Source organism: Neopelma chrysocephalum, unplaced genomic scaffold (assembly GCF_003984885.1).
Source record: "Neopelma chrysocephalum unplaced genomic scaffold, ASM398488v2 Primary Assembly neopelma1_96687, whole genome shotgun sequence".
In the NCBI taxonomy this organism is placed as follows: domain Eukaryota; kingdom Metazoa; phylum Chordata; class Aves; order Passeriformes; family Pipridae; genus Neopelma; species Neopelma chrysocephalum.
In genome coordinates, this window is record NW_020925332.1 from 126,556 (window position 1) to 145,627 (window position 19,072).

The 19,072-nt window shown below is 42.3% G+C and overlaps 1 protein-coding gene across 1 annotated transcript in view; it reads left to right on the forward strand.

The window, feature by feature from the left end:
* The first annotated feature begins 7,101 nt into the window (after positions 1-7,101).
* Positions 7,102-19,072, forward strand: part of PTCH1 (patched 1) — a 41,527-nt gene continuing 29,556 nt past the window's right edge. Inside the window, exons 1-10 of the mRNA XM_027709081.1 lie at positions 7,102-7,287; positions 8,640-8,709; positions 8,824-8,915; positions 10,352-10,550; positions 11,140-11,261; positions 12,512-12,659; positions 12,985-13,116; positions 13,406-13,561; positions 14,172-14,270; positions 15,262-15,387. Of these exons, the coding sequence (XP_027564882.1) occupies positions 7,157-7,287; positions 8,640-8,709; positions 8,824-8,915; positions 10,352-10,550; positions 11,140-11,261; positions 12,512-12,659; positions 12,985-13,116; positions 13,406-13,561; positions 14,172-14,270; positions 15,262-15,387 (1,275 nt within the window). The 5' untranslated portion in view covers positions 7,102-7,156. The remainder of the gene's footprint in view (positions 7,288-8,639; positions 8,710-8,823; positions 8,916-10,351; positions 10,551-11,139; positions 11,262-12,511; positions 12,660-12,984; positions 13,117-13,405; positions 13,562-14,171; positions 14,271-15,261; positions 15,388-19,072) is intronic.

Genomic DNA, 19,072 nt, shown 5'->3' on the forward strand with positions numbered 1-19,072 from the left:
ACAGATGCATAGGTGTTAAACCAGCTTTTGGTTGATTTTTAGAAAGAAAAGCTTTTTAGCTCCTAAAATTGCAGGGAGGGTTTCCCACTACAAGCAGTGGCAGCTGTTGTTGGGCTGTCTTCCTGAGTATGCAGATGGCTTTGTGTCCTTGTCACAGCTCTAAACTTCATCATACTGTGACAGAATGAAAACCCGACTTTGATGTGTGTTTTTATTTTTGCTATTCATAATCACGTCAGCATTAATGAAATTTGTAACAGCAGCACTGGAGTCATCCCCAGCATGTGTGAGGAGTAACTTAACTCATATCATATGATGGCTTGGGAGATAAAAAGCAGCCTTTTGAAGTGCTTTGTTTCTGGGGGTTATTTGTGAGCTTTTTTTGCATTTGTGGGCTTTCATCTTTGCTTTTGCCTTTTTTTTAACACGAAAACAAAGAACCTGATACCCAATTCTTAGTGTGTCAGAAGTGGTTGAGTTGGTCATGTTGCTTCTACGTTTTATTAGAAGTCATTGGTGCTAAAGAGATGCTGAAATTGGTTAAATCTTCACATTGGGACGTGATGATATTCTAGGCAGTGTCCTTTTGTTGGGCATTATAACGAGGGAGAAGGATGAGTGTGGAGTGTCTGCCTCTACACTGGTGGACAGCACCGAGTGCTGGGAAGGGAGAGGGCAGGGTGCAGGCTGTTTTAACCTGGGCAGGCACCAAGCCTGCTCCATTTGTGCTGTCCAGATGCAGAAATGTGTATTCAGCAGGGTAAATGCCATGTGCAAGAAAACACAGACACAACACTGCAATTTCTGACTGCCTGTGGTCCAGTGCTGGCACAGGTCATGCCTAGTTACATGATAAATATGATATTTTTTCATGGACATGTTGCACAGCCCCCTCTTTAAGGTGTTGGTTGTTTGCCACTGTGTTGTTCTGGCTCTTGTAAGCTCACCATTTCTCAGTGGGTTTTTTTTGTGTGCAGCTCAGTTTTCATTCACTTTCTCTGACTTTCTCTTTATTTTGCATTACCTTTTTATAATGTAATCCTGATGAGTTTGTGAGAACCTTCATTACAGTATCAGATACATCAGATACATGATAATGTCTCACAGTAGCTGATAAATTCAGAGAGCAACCATGTAAACCAACAGCAATTCTGGCTCTACAAGCAGAAGGCATTTTGAGAGTTTAAAGAAGTAGACATGCCAACAAGTCCCATTTCTTGTTTTAACTAAACCTGGACTTCTAGAAGACGTTTTGCCCTTCCTCCAAGCAAACAGTTTTGCCTGTCAGGCCCAGAGAATGATAATTCTGGGGAAGGTGCTGTCTTCCCTGCACTTCTGTCAGGATGCTGACTAAAACTGTCTGCGTGGAGAAAAACTATATTCTGTTGCTGACAAAAGAGCAACACAGACAAGCTCAAACATCTGAGAGAACGTGAAGACAGAACTCCCTAGAGAGCAACAGGAAGCTTTAAATCAAAAGGCCATTTTTTTTCTGTGCCCAGTGAGAGGCAGGGTAATGTTCCTATCTGCCAGAGAGTTTCTTTATATGAGGTTTCAATCCTGTATGAGTGGAGTAGAAGAGAGCCCTTGGCAGCAGCCAGAGGGGAGGGAGACAGGCTGTGTAGGATGCCAGGGAGAGAGGTATGAAGTCAAAGTCCCTTCCTGGTTCCCCCTGGGGCAGAGAGAGGGTGCTGAAGGGTGAGAAGGGAAGGTGCAGGATGGAGGGAGTGTGTCTGTTCTCCCTTTAGGTCTGGCCTGCACTTGTCTTTCTCTGCACACTGCTGGGCTGGGGTTGGGTAGTGAAGACTGAGTCCCAGGTGAACACATGGGGATATTATTCTGTCTTTGTTTTTACGTGCCATTGGGTCCTAAAGGGTTCTTATTTCCTGTGTCCCTTTGGTTCCTATTGTGGTGATAACAGGCATTGCAAATTGCAGAGATTGCCTGTTGCTCAGGCCATGAAGTAAGCACTGCAAGGGTATTAATCTACATGTCTGATTTATCAAAAAGCATCTTTTGGAGAGGTGAAATGAAAACATTGTTTGTGTGAGGTGTCTGCGACCATTAGAGGTGTGATTTTATTGCTCTGAGTTGTCACTGCCAAGAGGTTGGGCTGGATTGCTCTGTGCTACACATTTATAGTCTTGAAAAAATTAAATAGGTGGTGTTGCTCAAACAAAGCAGAAGTGTGTCTGCCCCTCAAGTGCTCAGGTGGAAACACCTTAAGGCCTATAGTCTTCAGAAGGGACATTCTCTGGAAAATTTTACTCCATTCATGTGCCTCAGGCTTGTCCCAGAAGAACTTAGGCTCCAAAACCAGTAGGTATTTGTGGAAAACTTGGCTCTGGTTTTTCAAAGTCTGTCCTCCACACTGGTAGGCAAGCATTTTTATCCCAAATATTTGGCTCTCGGGAATGTTCTTTTTCAGAGAGAGCTTGCTCACTGCTGAGCTACTGGTTGCACAGTTATGCACAAGGTGACTATTCAATGGTTAATAGAGGTAGTGTCCATGTCCAAGAAAAATAAAAATACCTTGGGCTGTGTGATGCAGTTCCAGTAACCTGAAATGGAACATTGTAAGATACTCTGTAAAAAAACCCCAACATTTCGTGCCTTTAGAGCCACTGGACAATAAATAAATAAGCAGTGACTTCCAGCAATTGCTCATGGCCTGATTTATCATTGATCTCTGAGTGTGACAGAGGTCGAACTTACTCCTAAGAGTACTTAGTGTGGAAGGGGCTGCAGTGGTGGATTCCAGACTTCTTTATAAGCCTGTTAATACAATGCCATGTAAATTTTGAATGCTGGTTATGGGGAAGGTGTGGATAAGGCTGACATTCGCAGTGGAAACGAGCACATGAGCTGAATAACCCAAAATTGTTAGTCACTGAAAGGAAACATGTCAGAAATGCTGCCGATGCCAACAAATACAGTTTCATCCTGTGTCGTTGGGGGGTGTATCAGAGTTACCCAGATGTACACCAGAGACAAGCAGTTCTGTTTTCCTGGGTGCTTCTCACTTACGATGCTCTGAAGCATTTTAGTGTGTGATGACTGAAACACTGGGACTGTGACCCCGGTGCTGAGTAATGGGATCTAGAGCCTTTCCCCTGCAGGTCATGGGTTCAGGTCTGCCTCGAGTTAAGGATGACTAAAACTTGTTACCACCTGGCAGCTGTTCACTGCTCCTATGGGAGGGAGGCACAGTAGTCCTTACATAGTTCTCAGCAACCCAAAGGAACAGTTACCACTGTCTTCAGGCTCTTCAGAAGGGCAAAGATTTTAGGACCTTGACCAGCTTCTGCTGCACTCGGTGGGGAGGTTCAGATGTGTTCCGTGGTGTGTGATGCTGACTTGGACGTGGCAGATCTTGAGTGATGGGGCAGAGAGCTAAGAGGGAGGCCTGTGAGTGTCAGGGAGGGTAAGGAGGAGGAAGACACTTTGCTCTTCCTGGAAAAAACAGCTTTTTAACAAGAACTAATACTCGGCAACAGAGTCAGTGAAACTGTCTTATGTTGAATGCTGGCCTTCAAACACATTCTTGAGAATTAGGCACTGATATGCTAAATGAGAAATACTGCCAGGACACTGGTGTTACTGCTTCGGTGTAATTTCCCCACACACACTCTTTTTTAAAATTTATTAGCTAAATTGTACAGATGGCACGGTGTCTCATTTTTGGCAGGCAGGCACCCACAGTCTGATGGCTCTGCTGGAAGGACAGTGTACACTGCTGCACTGTGTTACCACCAGCCATGAGATAATGCACTGACCTGTTGTGAAATCAGCACTTTGGCTCGTGGGAGTTTGTGCTACTGATTCCAGTAGCACTGATTCCAGTCCCCTGGGTGCTGAATCATAAGGAATCACGTAGTAAAGGGCTCTCAAATGCCATCAAGTGGCTTCTGATATCTCGAAAGGGAAAGTGATGTGTGAATTCTGTCGTCAGAATGTTAAAATGAAGTGCTTCTGTCTGTCTTTGATATGGAATAAATTGGGAAGTATTTGTACCATGTGCCATATATGCAATTTCAGTCAGTAGCATTTTGAGTGTAAAGTGTTGCTGCCACCAAGCAAAAGAAAATAGAGGCCATGAAGGAAAACCACAGAACACCAGCATTTTGGTCATATTTTCCATCGCAGCACTTGTCCTATAATGTGGAAATTCTGACTATAATGCTTTTTTTTTTTCTTAAAAGTGTGAGGAATGACTTTCTGCAGAGTGTATGAGTCTTGAGTGCAGTATTGTATCTCTTCAGCACAGTGAGGCTAGAGGCTTCAAGTACATATCAATGACACTTTTTACTGGGTTCTGTCTTAGGTTTTTTGCACCAACTGTGGAAAATCTGGGGAAAAAACCCAAAGCAACAAGAGGCTTGATTAAAAAAAATGCATATTCAACTGATTGTGCTGATTGTGTAGGTTTAAGATACCTGAGTGTGGCAGCCTCCAGTGATCTTTGCAAACTTCTAATTGAAATAAATCAAAACGTAACTGGCTAGAACTTTCACATTTTTCTTTTTTTCCTTTCCTTTTGCTCTCTTTTACTTCTGATATGTCAAATGGCCACTGATGTATCCACTTGCTTCTGGTCTGTCCATATATTTTCACATAATCTGTCTTTGCAGAGGAAAATTCTCTGTCAATCTGCATTTATGTTTCTTTGTACCTGACTGGTACAGTTGTATAAAGCACCCACCTTTGCCCGTGGAGTTATCTTTGCTCTGTTTGCCTGAAGAGATGTAGATAATGGACCCTTCAAAGAAATAATTAAATGGTGTAATGCCTTAAGAACAATGTGAAGCGGATTTGCTGCTGGGTTCTGGAATGTGTGCCCAACTTCTTGGGTGGTTTTGGTGTTCCTGGTTTGAATGTGAAAAGGGTAATGTTAAAAGAATGTAAAAAGCTGCTGTTGTGATGAGTGACTTGCACGATGCAGTTTTGATTAGCCAGATCTGCCTTGCTCAGTGAGGTTGATGTGGTTTGACAGGCCCTTGATTAGGAAGGATCATCTCTGTTGATAGTAAACAGTTGGTCACTTGCAGCAGGGATGGGAACGACGCCCTTTGTCTTGCACCAAGTGTGGTTTGTTGGTTCAACTCAAATTTAAAAGGAACATGTGGGTGGAATGGGAGAGAATATAGTACCAGGAGTTATAAATTTGTGGTGCACTCCACAGTCCTCATAACATTGGGGCTTTATTGTCTTGGCTGGCATTGACACAAAAGGGGGGAGAGTCGTTTTGTCTTTGAAGCACTTGCAGTGTAGAGGATTGTGCAAGAAAGGTCTGGTTCCAAGGCATACAGATCAGGATAACTCTGCTCCCTTACTCCCCATATTCCTGTAAGGTGAAGCAAAATTCAAGTATCAAGGACTGCTGGTTGGTGGAGAAAGACAGCAGTGAGCATAAACACAGGGCTGATGAATGAAAGTATTTTTAGGGTATAAATCTTGATAAGAATTAACAATAGCTTTTTGTTACCATGCGTGTGCAGTCTTTATTATTGTATGTCCTTTCACTGTAGTAAGAGTGATGTTAAGAAATTCTAGAGGCACTCCAGGTCAGGAAGTTGTGCTTTGATTTTTGTTTTGTTGTGTTTTGTTTGCTGTGTGCTGGTCTCTGTTACTTGGTATGGAGGACATAATACCACGTTGGACAGGCTGAAAAAAACCCCATGTGTGTTGTGGAAACACTTACTTCTTCAAAGAGTTCTTGAAGGAGAAGTGAAGCAATGGTTCGTGCCAGAGTGCATGCATGGTTTAATTGCTGAAGGTCTCATTCTGGCAGCTTCAGGCATGCAGGGGCCCAGCTTCTTGCCTGGTGGTCGTTTTAGCCCTGGGGGTGTTACAGGTGGGGCAAGGGCCCAAGTGGCTGAAAAAGTGTTTGGGCTTGGGAATCTCATCCCCCACGCTGCCCACTGGCTGTGGATGAGTCTTCTGTTGCATGGCCTGGCAAGAGATGGATGTACACCTTTATTTCTGCTCACGCTGTTGCAGAACTAAACTTTGGCAGTAATTCAGATCACCAGTGTCAAGCTTACCAGGACTGAGAAAAACATGACAAATTCGACCAGATCTGCGGCTTGTGCTTAGATCCTTATCCTCATCTGGATGTGGTCTTGATTCAGCTAATGGGCTGCATTAATTGACATCACCTCCCACATGCATTTATTTGCTAGAGAGACTGCAGGGGAGGTTATATGAAGTGTATGAACACTAGCTGAGTGGGTTTTTTGTAGAAGGGAAGATAATCTTCCAGTGTTTTCTGGTGAGGCAAATTGAGTGTGGCTCCCTCTAGAGCCTGTCCACTCTGCAGTCTTCCTCTACCTCTTTCTTTTGTATTTTGTCTTCTTTTTTCCCTTCCCTTCTTCCCCCCCCCCCATTTTAATGTGGAGCACACTGTCCAGCTCACGTGGGTTTAGAGACAGATGTTGCACATGAATCATCTCCTGCATCACAGCATGTTAAGCCAGGTACTGGACCATTGAGTAAATGAGCTGTGGGCAGACCTTTCTGCTACGCTCAAAACTGCATCTCTTTATGTGAACTTAGTGTTTTTCCTTTTTTATTTAAGGCTGAAGGAAATACTTCTGCTCACTTACTCTTTCCCTCCTCCCTTTTTTTTTTAACCAAAGAGAAACATTTGCCTTCTACCTTTGCCAAATTATTTAGTAGAAGAGTGTAAATTAAAGCCATTTATCTTGAAATGTGCTATTGGAGCAGACTGTTTATACAAGTGTAAGAAATTGTAACGTAGTATTTCGTCTGGTCTGCAAGGAAAAGGTGTTTTTTTTTTCTTTTTTCTTGTTTCTTTTTTAATTTTTACAGGTGGGATATTGGTTATAATGTAGAAAAAACCGAAGCTCCGGTTTACACATCAATGTTTCAGAGCAGCAGCAGTAAAGGTGTTTTAATGGTTCTTGTTTCAGAGGTACTAAAAGCTGTTGCTGGTTTTAGAGTTACACTGTCATCAGTCTGAGATAGAATAGTGCCTTGACTGCACGCAGTCGAGTTTTTCTGGCTGGAGGGTGTTCATCAAGGGAATGCAGAATAAGGCACTGGATATTTATATTTACTTCATATTTACCCATCAGTTGGTGGACGAGTGAGCCGGGAGTTGAATTACACGCGGCAGAAGATTGGAGAAGAGGCCATGTTCAACCCCCAGCTCATGATCCAGACTCCACAGGAAGATGGTGCTAATGTACTGACAACAGAAGCACTCAGACAGCACCTCGACTCTGCACTCCAGGCCAGCAGAGTGCACGTCTACATGTACAACAGGTAAGGGGGAAGCTCAGAGTTGTCCTGGTCGTCTGTAGCAGCAGGAAGGTGGGCACGTGCTTTCTTCCACGTGTTTTTACATGGTTGGCGTTTCTCAGCCTCTCCCTTGGGGCTGTGTTTTGGTTTGGATGTCACTGGTTTCTGATAGTTGACGCTGTGGGATGACAGCAGTGACAAATTTGGCATTTAACAAGTGAAATGGGGTGAGTGGTGTTGGAAGAGATGCTGAGAGAGCACCCCTGTGAGCTGCACTGCAGCATGCAGCATTTGCTTTGGTAAAGAAGTGAGGTCTGTGATCTTAAACGTAGGACCTTATGGGTGGGATTCCTAACATTGAAAATCCTTCCATGTTAGGGTTGAATTCACTTGCTGACACCATCAGGAGGTGCATAATGACTGTGAACAATGGCACAGGTTACTGTCCTTCCAACAGTTTGGATGTAAAGGGAAATGCAGATGTGCTGGCAGTGGCAGGGGGTGGAACAATAGCTGTTTAATAACACAGACAACAGAGTTGGCCTTGAAGAGTGTCTGTGTGTGCATACTGAAGGTCCAACAGAAAAATAATAATGGTGCACTGGAGGTACCACCTTTGGGCTGGGATGTCTCCCTGAAAAATGATTCCTCCAGGGTTTATTGCTTACACAGGGATGTGCCCAGGAGTTCTGCCTGCCAGGCACTGAGCTCCCTGTCCTCCAGCAGGTCTTTTCAGCACGCTCAGATGATGCCTCTGTGAGCTAATGCTGAGGCTTCTGTTATCTTCTACCCAGCTGCTGCCTTGCCTAAGGCATTAGAAGTCATGGCAGTGGAAATTGTAGCTGAAAAAGGAAGACAGAAATCTTAATGGTGTGTGGGACAGCTGGGTGTATTCTAGTCCTCTGAGCTGGAGCTGCCTTCTCTCATGCTCGTGGCACTGAGTGATATCTTAAGTCACATCTCATTTATACAGAGATGGATTTTTTCCTCCCATTAACATGTGTTGACCAGCCTGTACATGCCAAAGCACCTCCCTTGTTTCTGATGAGTGTTACAGAGAATATGAGAATAACTGAACAACTGAAACAAATGTCTGCTCTGTAACTACAAAAAGAAAGACTTTTTTTGAGGGTGGGGGGGTGGAGTGTTTGTTTGGTTGGGTTTTTGTGAGGTGTAGCATGTTTATTTTTAATAATACTCAGTGATTTGACTTGTCAGGGTCTCTCTGCAGGGCCTCCCTGCCTTCTAGGGACTCAACAGCTCCTCCCGGTTTTGGGTGTTATATGAGTTGCAATTTTAAATGTCTGTTACGTTTTAAAAATGATTTCTCAGCAACTGTGCAAAAAGAAGATGTTTGTCCTTGGTGTTTCTTGCAGACAGTGGAAATTGGAACATTTGTGTTACAAATCAGGAGAACTCATCACAGAAGCAGGTTACATGGACCAGGTACGTGTGGCAGGCATTTATTCACAAGGTTTGTGCATTTTCATGGTTCAGCTTGTGCTGCTTTGATATTATATTCCAGTGTGACTGTGTTTTTCCCCTTTCTGATTTTGACAGATCATAGAATACCTTTATCCCTGTTTAATTATCACCCCTTTGGACTGCTTCTGGGAAGGAGCAAAGCTACAATCAGGAACTGCCTATCTATTGTAAGCATGCTTTTTTTATAGCTTTCTGGTCTGACTGTTTTTAATTGTATAACTCTCTACGACTTTTCATTTGCACTCCCATTGTTTATTCAGACTCCTATTTAACAAGAAAAAAGTGTGGAGTGTAGTGTCTCCATGGAAAGTACGCACAGATTTTATTTTAATTTAACAAAGATTTTCCTGTTTCTTAGAGATGATTTGTAAGCCTCAGTTTAAATCCCCTGTTATTTTTCCTGTTCTGCTAGCATGAAAAATAAAATGTAAATTCTGTATTGAAGTTCTAAGAATTTTATGTTTTGCCTTTTTTTTTTTCTGAAACAAACTTGTTTCTGGTGTTGTGTTTTTTCCCCCCCCCCCACAAAACACAAAAACATTGATTGGCTGGAAATTTTAGCCCTAAGAAAGTGTCTTGGGTTAATTCTCAAGTGTTCCTAAGGAATAAAGGACAAATCCTTTGCTTATGAGATCATTAAAGAAACCATATAGTATCTTTTATGGATGGTTTCTCACAGTTTACAAGTGTGATATTATATGCCCTGAATCCTTTAAAGAGTTAATTGTTAATCTGTGCAGGCGTTTTCTGTTAATTATGCAAGAGTTAGCATTTGAGTTATTGTTTCTGTGCTGGTTTGCATGTCTCTGCAAAAGCAATTTGCAATGGCCATCTCCTAACCTTTAGTGTACAGTTTTAGATGGGGAAATAAGGGGGTTTGTGTTTTCTGGTTGGGAGATTCGGAATAATGACTTAAGCCTGGTTAAGCAGATACAGTGTGGTTTGGAGCACAGAATAAGGCAGTCAAAAGCCTTTCTGGTCTGTCAACATCACAAATTCAGGAGTGGGGGGTGGGAGACGTGGCAGTGATAGTGGTGACAGCCCTGGGCTGCAGGAAAGCCCTGGTTGATAGTCAAAGCTGCCAGGGCATTTGAAGGAGCACAGTATTGTTATAGATAAACAAAGATCAGTTATATTGATTGATTACATTTCCAAGATGATTATTAGACTAGCAAGAAGTAATCTGATACTATGAGAAAGGCTTTCTTTCTTCAGCCCCCTCTCTTCTGTCCCTCTACCCCTCCCCCTTAATTCTTTGAAGCAGCAGTTGGCTGCTTTTTTGTTGTTTAGGTGGTTGATGATTTGTTTTGCTCTGTTTGTAAATGGAAGTATTTTTAGCCTGTGAATACTCTGTTTTATAAGATAACTTTGTAAGAACCGAGTATTTTTGTTAAAATTACAACTGGGCTGCAAGAAAAGTACATAAACAAATCTAATTAAAACATGCCTTACATTTTATGAAACGGCCTTACTAGCAAACTTTTAACTCTTAGCATAAAATAAGTTAGTTATTTGTTCAAATATGAATTTTAATAGTGTGCTTATTTCAGTGCTTCTTTTGTCTTTTTTCCTGTGTGTCTTTTTCTCCTGGTCGCTCTTGCAGAGGGAAGCCTCCTTTGCAGTGGATCAACTTTGACCCCTTAGAATTCTTGGAAGAGTTAAAGAAAATAAACTACCAAGTGGAGAGCTGGGAAGAAATGCTGAATAAAGCGGAGGTTGGTCATGGTTATATGGATCGACCCTGCCTGAATCCTGCTGATCCCGATTGCCCAATCACAGCTCCCAATAAAAATTCCACCAAAGTAAGTTTGCCTTGTCCTTGTGCATGTCTTTTGAAGGGAGGGCTGGGGGTGGGGAGGGGTGGGGGGGAAGGTCAGGCAGGATAGAAAAAAGTGCCTTTTTCCTCCGAGCAATATATATTTCTTATTTTTGAGTGATGTCATTTTTGTGTCCCTGTTAGGTGCTGTCAGCTCACAGCCCTGGGCTTTGCCTCGTTCTGTGGCGCAGTGCTCAGTGCTGTGTGTTTAAAGCACAGTTGTCAGCCCCACTCTGGCTGTGGGTTCGTGGCACTCAGCAAACCTGGTGCCTCAGGCAGACAATGGCCGTGCTGGGACACAGCTGCCCTCCAGTGCAGCCAGTCCTGCTGGTTCTCCTGACAAATTTGGAGCCTCAAATCTATGATACATCCCTTTATCCATCACATTGGGCCTTGCAGAAATTGCTGAGTGTCTGGGGGGTTTGTTCAACTTGATTTCTCGAATGCATTTCTTCCAGTAGACTGCCCGGATTGCCTTTAATATCCATTATTCTCCTTCACTGGGTGCTGAGTTAAGGTATGAGTTTGTCCAAAGTTATGAAACCAATTAATTGCTTCCTTATAACTTTTTCTAGCCTCTTGATGTAGCCCTCGTTTTGAGTGGTGGATGCTATGGACTGTCAAGAAAATACATGCATTGGCAGGAGGAGCTGATTATAGGTGGTACAGTCAAGAACAGCTCTGGTAAACTTGTCAGGTAAAAAAAAATGTTTAAAGAAAAAGTTTTAGTTTGTTTTTTGGGGCACAGTGGGAGGATCATGCAAAATCTGCTGCCCTTCATGTGTGTTACAAATCTCACTTAAAGAGGGATGTGACCCTCTAAAGAGAAAAGAATTTAAAAGAATGCTTAGGAAGTTGTTTAAATTTGAGGCAGCATCATTGCTTCCTACTTCTAACCTCAGAATGATAGTGTATGTCTCTCAGGAAGAAAGCTTCTTACTGGCAACTTTGTTGTTTAGAATGTATTTATAAAGCATTAAATGGTGTTTGCAGCACTGAACACCTTCAAGGAAAAAAGGGAAAAAAATAGTTTGAGCAGTGTGCTCACTCATTTGACTTCTCTCAGAACTCCAAGATCTCCAATTAATTTGTTCAGGATAAATATAGAGAAAAGTCTGTTTTTATGTTACTGTGTGGTGAATGCAGCTTTGAGTGGTGAAACAAACCCTTTTGTTTTAAACTTCTGGATGAGGATGTGACACACTGGACTTCAGTGGGGGAAGAGACCTGTGAATTTGAACTGTTCTGAAAAATGTGGGCCACACTAAGCCAAATGAAGCATAATTCTTCCAGAGAACTTTTAGTATGAATTTTGACCTTTTTAACATTCACTCTAAACACTGAGAAGTTTTTCTGTAAGTAGCCAAATAATGTGTTTTTAGTGAAAAATAAAGTAGCTCCTTAAGCTTCTAAAATGGTTGGATACAGTTGGATACTGTGGAAAGTCAGGGGGGATATTATTACCCTTGTGTTCTCCACACAGCTTGTCAGGCATGAGGAGTTTAATCTAACATTTCTCTCCAAGAGAGAGAAAAAGACTAAGGTCATCAAATGACATTTTGATGTCCAAGATCTCACAGAAATAACTGTTCTGGTGGTGTCCTCACAGTAATGTGTCTTATCAGTCATAATCTTTATAATTTGTAAGGTTCTGATTTGTAGGGTTCTGTTCTTTGTTCCTGAAACTGAACCTATCGAAAACAGTGGCAAAACTCACATTAATTTCAGTTTTAGCCTCAATACTTGCATAGAGCAGTACAGCTGCACCAGGGACACAACAGAATAATTATATTCTGTTCAATTTTGGTACAGGCACGTGCCCTGTGAAATCAAGAACTCGTGCAAAGTCCTGTTAGGGTTGCACTGGGGACTTCATGCTATGAAAATATTTTCCTGAAAATGCTCATTTTGTGCCTCGTTCTCCTCTCTTTTCTCTCTCTGTCACAGTGCCCAGGCTTTGCAAACCATGTTTCAGTTAATGACTCCTAAGCAAATGTATGAGCACTTCAAGGGGTATGAATATGTTTCCCATATCAACTGGAATGAGGACAAGGCAGCAGCAATTCTGGAAGCCTGGCAGAGGATGTATGTTGAGGTAAATTTGAAGATAACCTAAGTACCATACTATGAAGTTCCACTAAGATCCAGTGCCTTTTTACATCTTTTTACAGTATTTCTTGAAGGAAGATGCTTAAACCAGAACCAAACCATTGCCCCCCCCATTATTAAGGGTTCTTTTGGGGTTTTATTGTTTCTGGGGGTTTTTTCCCATCAGAAGCTGCTTGGTTATTCCCATATGAGAAGCCATGAAGGTTTTGCTCTGGGTCTGTCTGGGACATTTTTGACTTTGTTGGGGCTGAGGAGAAACTGAAGAGCTAGCTGGAATTTGAAAGCTTTTGGTTTTATTTTTGTTTTCGTAGGTTGTTCATCAAAGTGTTGCACAAAACTCTACCCAGAAGGTGCTCTCCTTTACTACAACCACCCTGGATGACATCCTGAAGTCATTTTCTGATGTCAGTGCCATCAGAGTAGCTAGTGGCTACTTACTAATGGTAATAAAATAAATCTATTTAATTTTCTTTGGCAGTAGAGCAGGGCTTTAAAAATCTGCTTCATTGTTACCAGACAGTAGTCTAGAACATTATACACATATCTAAAATAAAAACTAGTTTGTAAACTTTACCTGCCTCCTGTTCCACTTGGTAACCTCTGTGTCCTGCTCTGATTAAAAATGCGTGTGAGCATCTCTGTGTTGGGCGGGGAGGGAGCTGTTGGAGAAGAATCCATTCTAACATTTTGGGGTTTTTCCCTCCAAACTCCCCTCCCTGCCCCTCTCCCCAGCTTGCCTACGCCTGTTTGACGATGCTGCGGTGGGACTGTGCCAAGTCTCAGGGTGCTGTGGGGCTTGCAGGAGTCCTCCTGGTTGCACTCTCGGTGGCTGCAGGATTGGGCCTGTGCTCATTGATTGGAATTTCCTTTAATGCTGCCACAACTCAGGTATTTGGAAGGCACGAGCCTGCTGTTGAATTTACGAGCGCGCTGTTAATAAACGGATACAACTGAATCTTTGAGGGGGGGAAAGAGCTGAAAAAAATATTTTGGCTTGTGCCTTTTTCCTATCTTGTAGCCTATGCTGTGATAAATTAAATTATCATGCTGCCAAGTGATGTTAAAGAAAAAAACCCAGTATTGTGTAGTCTGTATAGTTGATAGATTCTGGGTTGTTTGATTTTTTTTTTCTGTGTCCCAATACCAGTTGTATGTAAGGAGCTGCAGATTTGTTTTTACATCTGAATATATCAAGATGTTCAAATTCTGAAAATATTCTGAATATAACTCAAAGTATTATCAGGTATTTTTTGACTGAACAAAACTTTAACTACTTTTGACGAGATTTTGTACCTGTAAATGGTGCACTTCAAGTTCCTCAGCAATATTCCAGAAAAAAGGTTAATACCTGTATTGCATCCTTTTGATTTTTGTTTTACCCTTATATTTGCATGCAGTGTAATGTAAAGTTGTTGTAATTAGCCACTTAATGGAGAGCTGCAGGGCAGATGATAAAAAAATCTTCTTGGTTTTTGTTCTGTTTTGTCTCTCACTCAAGGTTTTGCCTTTTCTTGCTCTTGGAGTTGGTGTAGATGATGTTTTCCTTCTGGCACATGCATTTAGTGAAACAGGACAGAATAAGAGAATTCCGTTCGAGGTAATGGCAAAGTGGGGATTTGGGGAGAGGTAAAATAAAAGGCTTCATCTGGGAAAAGATGACCATATACAGAATTAATCATAGAGGGTTTTTTTCCTCAATACTTTTCCTACGGTCTAGAAATTCTTATTTCTGTCAAAATAGAAAATTACAACAATACACGTGGTCCTAGAGTGTTCTGGAATGCTCACATTCTCAAATTATTTTGTATATTTTTCTCCTGGTTTCATTTTCTGATGGTTATAACTGACCACGACTTTTAAAAGGAAATCTAAGTGTCATCACTTTTATGATCCCTTAAAAGTAAAACCTTTTTAGTCTCGGTCCAAAGTTTCACATCCAAAGTACGACCCATTTAAAACTTATGTATATTTGCTGATTCTGTTTTGTACAAGCAATGTCTTCCATCTCCTTCCAGCTGGTTGGGCATGCAGACACTGCAACCTCAGTCTACTGTAACCTCTGTGTGCTTCATAATAGCCTGTTAGTTGGGAAGGGGTCCTGTGTTTATCCTGATTTCTCTGTGGTTTTTTGTGTGTGGTCCCTGGGCTTTGGGTGTTGTCCTTTTTGTTTGTTACATACTTTTTCAGGATGTGTAGCTGTTACACCTCTGTGCTGTTAATACATCCTTATTTTGTCTGAAAAGTGAGGACACCAAGTGATTCCACTGGTGAAAATTACATCCTGCCTAATTACAGATGTATTTTGATATAATGTCAGTGCCCATTTAGTTTTGTGTTCTGAAGCTAGAATCAACTCTGGTAATGTTCTCTACCCAGGTGCACTTCATGTACCATCTGTGTTTCTCCTGAACAGTTATACTTAGTGTATAGTTTATTCTCACATACTTCTCAGTTGCAAACTTGTATTCAGAATTCGAGTGTAATAATTTTTCACTGCTACTGTGTGACATCTGTAGGATGACCCCCTTCATTTGCAGGACATCCCCTTGTTCACCTGGACTTTTTAAGACCCGTGTTTTGTTTTGCAGGACAGGACAGGTGAATGTTTGAAGCGGACAGGAGCCAGTGTAGCCCTCACATCCATCAGCAATGTCACTGCTTTCTTTATGGCTGCCTTAATCCCTATTCCTGCTTTACGGGCATTTTCCCTTCAAGTAAGTTTTATACCCTTATTTTGTTAGCTCTGGTCCCATTGTGGCACTCCAGGGATGATACATGTCAGTGATAAAGTCTGTTTTGGGTGCTGCTGCAGTTGAATTATTGTAGTTTTCCACAGATCTGGGTAACAACAACTCCTGCCTGCCCTTGATTCTGCTGCTGTCTTTTCTCATGCATGGAGTCTCCCACAAAAGCCAAGATGCATGCAACTAAGCAGAAAAAGTCTGCAAAAATATTTGCATTCTGAAGTCAAGAGGAGTAAACTGTAGTGTGGTGTGTACTGTAACATTCCTCAGGAGTAATTTAATCCTTTCATTCATGTTTGTCCAATTTGCTGCTCTTAAAAGCTACAACCAAAGTGCAATGAGAGCAGCAAATATGCAGGTGCCATATTAGTTATTACTGCAGGAGTTTTTACTGCCTTCCTCCCAGTGTAATTTTAGCAAACTTGGAGAAAACTACAAGAATTTTATGTTCCAGCTGCACAGAGAGGAAACGTGGATTTTTTGTGCTGAGCCCTGTATCACTTGCTCTTCCTTTCTCTGTCTTCTTGTATTTGTTTGTGATAATACACCTTCAGGAATGTCAAATATTAAGGATGTTGGAGAAAGATCTTTTCTAAAAGTGAGGATTCTTTGAAGGAAGCTTTGGGAGTTTCTCCCCGACACAAGCAGTTTATGGCACTGTAGAGCAGGAAAACTGTGCTTTTCCAACAGTTATTTCCTTTTTGCCCACTGCCATGCTGCAGACTGAGTCACTGAAAGTTTAAAAATAAAGCATGCGTAGCAAAATGATTTAAAAAAAAAATGTTTCCAGCGAGATTTTAACATGTTACTGTATGAACATGTTGATATTATTCAGGATAAAAACATCATGATCAGTGTCTTTTGAAGGCAGTGATTAATATGGAATTTATGTGTAGGAACCCAAATTAGTGTTTGAATTGCTCAGTCTTTTCTCACTTGGTAATTTGTGTTTGCTTTCACATAGTAAGCCCTTATATGTGTTCAGGAATGAAAAGAAGAACAGTGGGGGAGACCTGTAATGATTTTTTTTTATTGATGCCAGAGTAACGTGTACGACTGACACACACATGAGTTAACAACCACTAAAATGAAATCCTTTGTTCTTAGAAAGGAACATCTATTGCTTGCTTTGCCCAGCTTCACCAGGTAAAATCAAAATCAGGTGATACTTTAGTCACAGTACCCAGAACCAGAGAACCAGGGCAGCTTTGGTGGGTGGTCTGTGCTCATATACAGATTTCTTTATTTACAATCTCCTTCCTCCCTCTCTCTCAGTCTTGTTTAAACAAGAAGTCCTTGCTGCCTTTGATAGTTCCCTAGCAAAACTTAAAAAGCAATGAAGTACTGCATTTACTTTTCACAGATTCTGCCATCTTCTCATCTAGGTAGTGAATTTTTAGCACATGGGCTTAAAAAAAAAAAGGGTCACTCTTGGCATTGTTTTGCTTTTCATTCACTTTTCTTAAGACATTGCAGGTAATTGTCAAAGTTCCTGTAACTTTGGAGGCCCAGTATTGCTAAAATAACCTGTCTGCTGAGGGAGAATAAATGGTTTCCTGCATCTGCAAGCCCAGCTTCTAGTTTGAAACTCACATTTTGCATATCAGAGCATTCTCCTGTCTCAGTTCTGTCCTCTTCTGCCAGCTGAAGTAGTTCATTGATACCTCTGAGTTGTTCATTTAACACTGCAAGTCTGATGTTGTCTTAAGAGTTTGCTAGGCTTAGCTCTTTCCAAGATGTAAAAAATGGAATTCAGTCCTTTTAAAAGTGAGATTATTTTAAAGTTAACTACATTACGCAGGTAAGGACAGTTTCAACTCTTTCACTGTTTTAATTTCTCCTTTTTTTTTTCATTTGTTGATCTTATTATCCCCTTATTCGAGCAGTTTTATGACCCAAATACTCAGTAACAAGAATCACCTATAAGGGTACTCAGGACATTGAAGGACTGGGTCCAGGTTTTCAGATGTGTTTCATTTCTTAAAATTGTGGTGGAGGAAGAGATTATCAGAGGAATCCACTGAAAGTTTTGAAGTTTGCAGTGGGAATGCCTTAAACACAGCCCTTTAATGTATGAAGGAAGGCAAGGCAGAGTGTAACTGGACTGGGCTGTATTTTCTAAGACAGACTAGTCAGGCACTGTCATACAGATAAGGTACAAAAATTCATCCATCTCTTCTTGGTTACACCAGAAACCTCCTCCCCTGACAGCAGAGGAGTGGTGTGGATCCACTAATGAGCAGGGTGGAACTTTTCCCAGTAAGTCTCAGCAGTAACTTTTTCCCTCGCCGTAAGAATGACAGGTTTTTTTCCTAAATGTAAAAGTGCATTACCAGGTGCTGGTGGTGGGTTCATGGAGAGAAGGAATGTGTGTTTTTAAGCTCGTTCTATTATCTTACTCTGGTTTGTCCCCTGCCTTTTACCCGCACCATTTACCTTTCCCGCCCCTGACATGAGAATTTAACGAGCCAAATTAAAGCCTGAGGGGAAAAGAGGGCAGGGAGGGGCGAGGATCCGGGTCTGCACCCTGTCAGGAGGGAGCTGCAGATAGAGAGCAGTAGGGTGGAAGTTCCCCTGACAGCCCTCCTCCTCCGTTCATCACCTCTGGCTATGCAGCACACCCGCTCTCCTTGGGTGGGCTGCCAGGAATGGCACACAGCAGCACATACCTTCAGCAGGGCCCCAGCACATACCTACCAGCCTGGCTCCCTGCTCCCTGCACAGACTGCCATTCTTCAGCCCCTGTTAGCAGTTGCAGCAGCAATAATAATATTTTTGGGCTGTGCATTATGAAAAGATGCGAAAACCGTAGCGTGTTTCTCAGGAAGTGACCGACGTGTTTTTTTCTGATTAATGGAATTTTTTTACTGCTCTCTGATCTGATTTCACTGAATGCCTTCATTTTACACCCTTGAGTAGGCTCCATTTTATCCCTTCTTGGGCTTTTTTACCTTTGCTGGTTTCTCAAGTGAAAGGTTTGGGGCCCTTTCCTCTCCCGTTTAACCGCTGGGTCTCTGAAGAGGTGAGAGAAGATGCCCTTGTCCCCAGGAATCCTAAAGGTGCTTTCAGCTTGTGTGCTGCCTGTGCTCTGGAAGCTCTGCTGCCACTGTTTGTTGTTGCTTTTCCAGACTGTGGCTGTTGCCAGGATTGCATTTCCCATACATTGCCACCCACCTAAGCAGTGGCAGATGCACCAGGTTGGGGACTGAGTCACTCCTCAGCAATGCTTCCTTCCCTCTCCCTATCAAGTCACAGGGTGTTCTTTGATGGGACAAGAGATTAGAATTCATAAAAGAACAAAGTCTTCTGTATTTAATTGTGAAAACTGAGGACACCTCCAGTGCTGTGCCCAGCTCTGGGCCCTCAGCTCAGGAAGGACATTGAGGTCCTGGAGCAGGTCCAGAGAAGGGCAACGAGGCTGGGGAAGGGACTGGAGCACAAGTGCTGTGAGGAGAGGCTGAGGGAGCTGGGGCTGTTCAGCCTGGAGAAGAGGAGGCTCAGGGGAGACCTCCTCACTCTCTGCAACTCCCTGACAGGAGGGGGGAGCCAGGGGGGGGGTTGGTCTCTTTTCCCAGGCAACTCTCAGCAGGACAAGAGGGCTCAGGGTCTGCAGCTGTGCCAGGGGAGGTTTAGGTTGGATATTAGGCAGAATTTC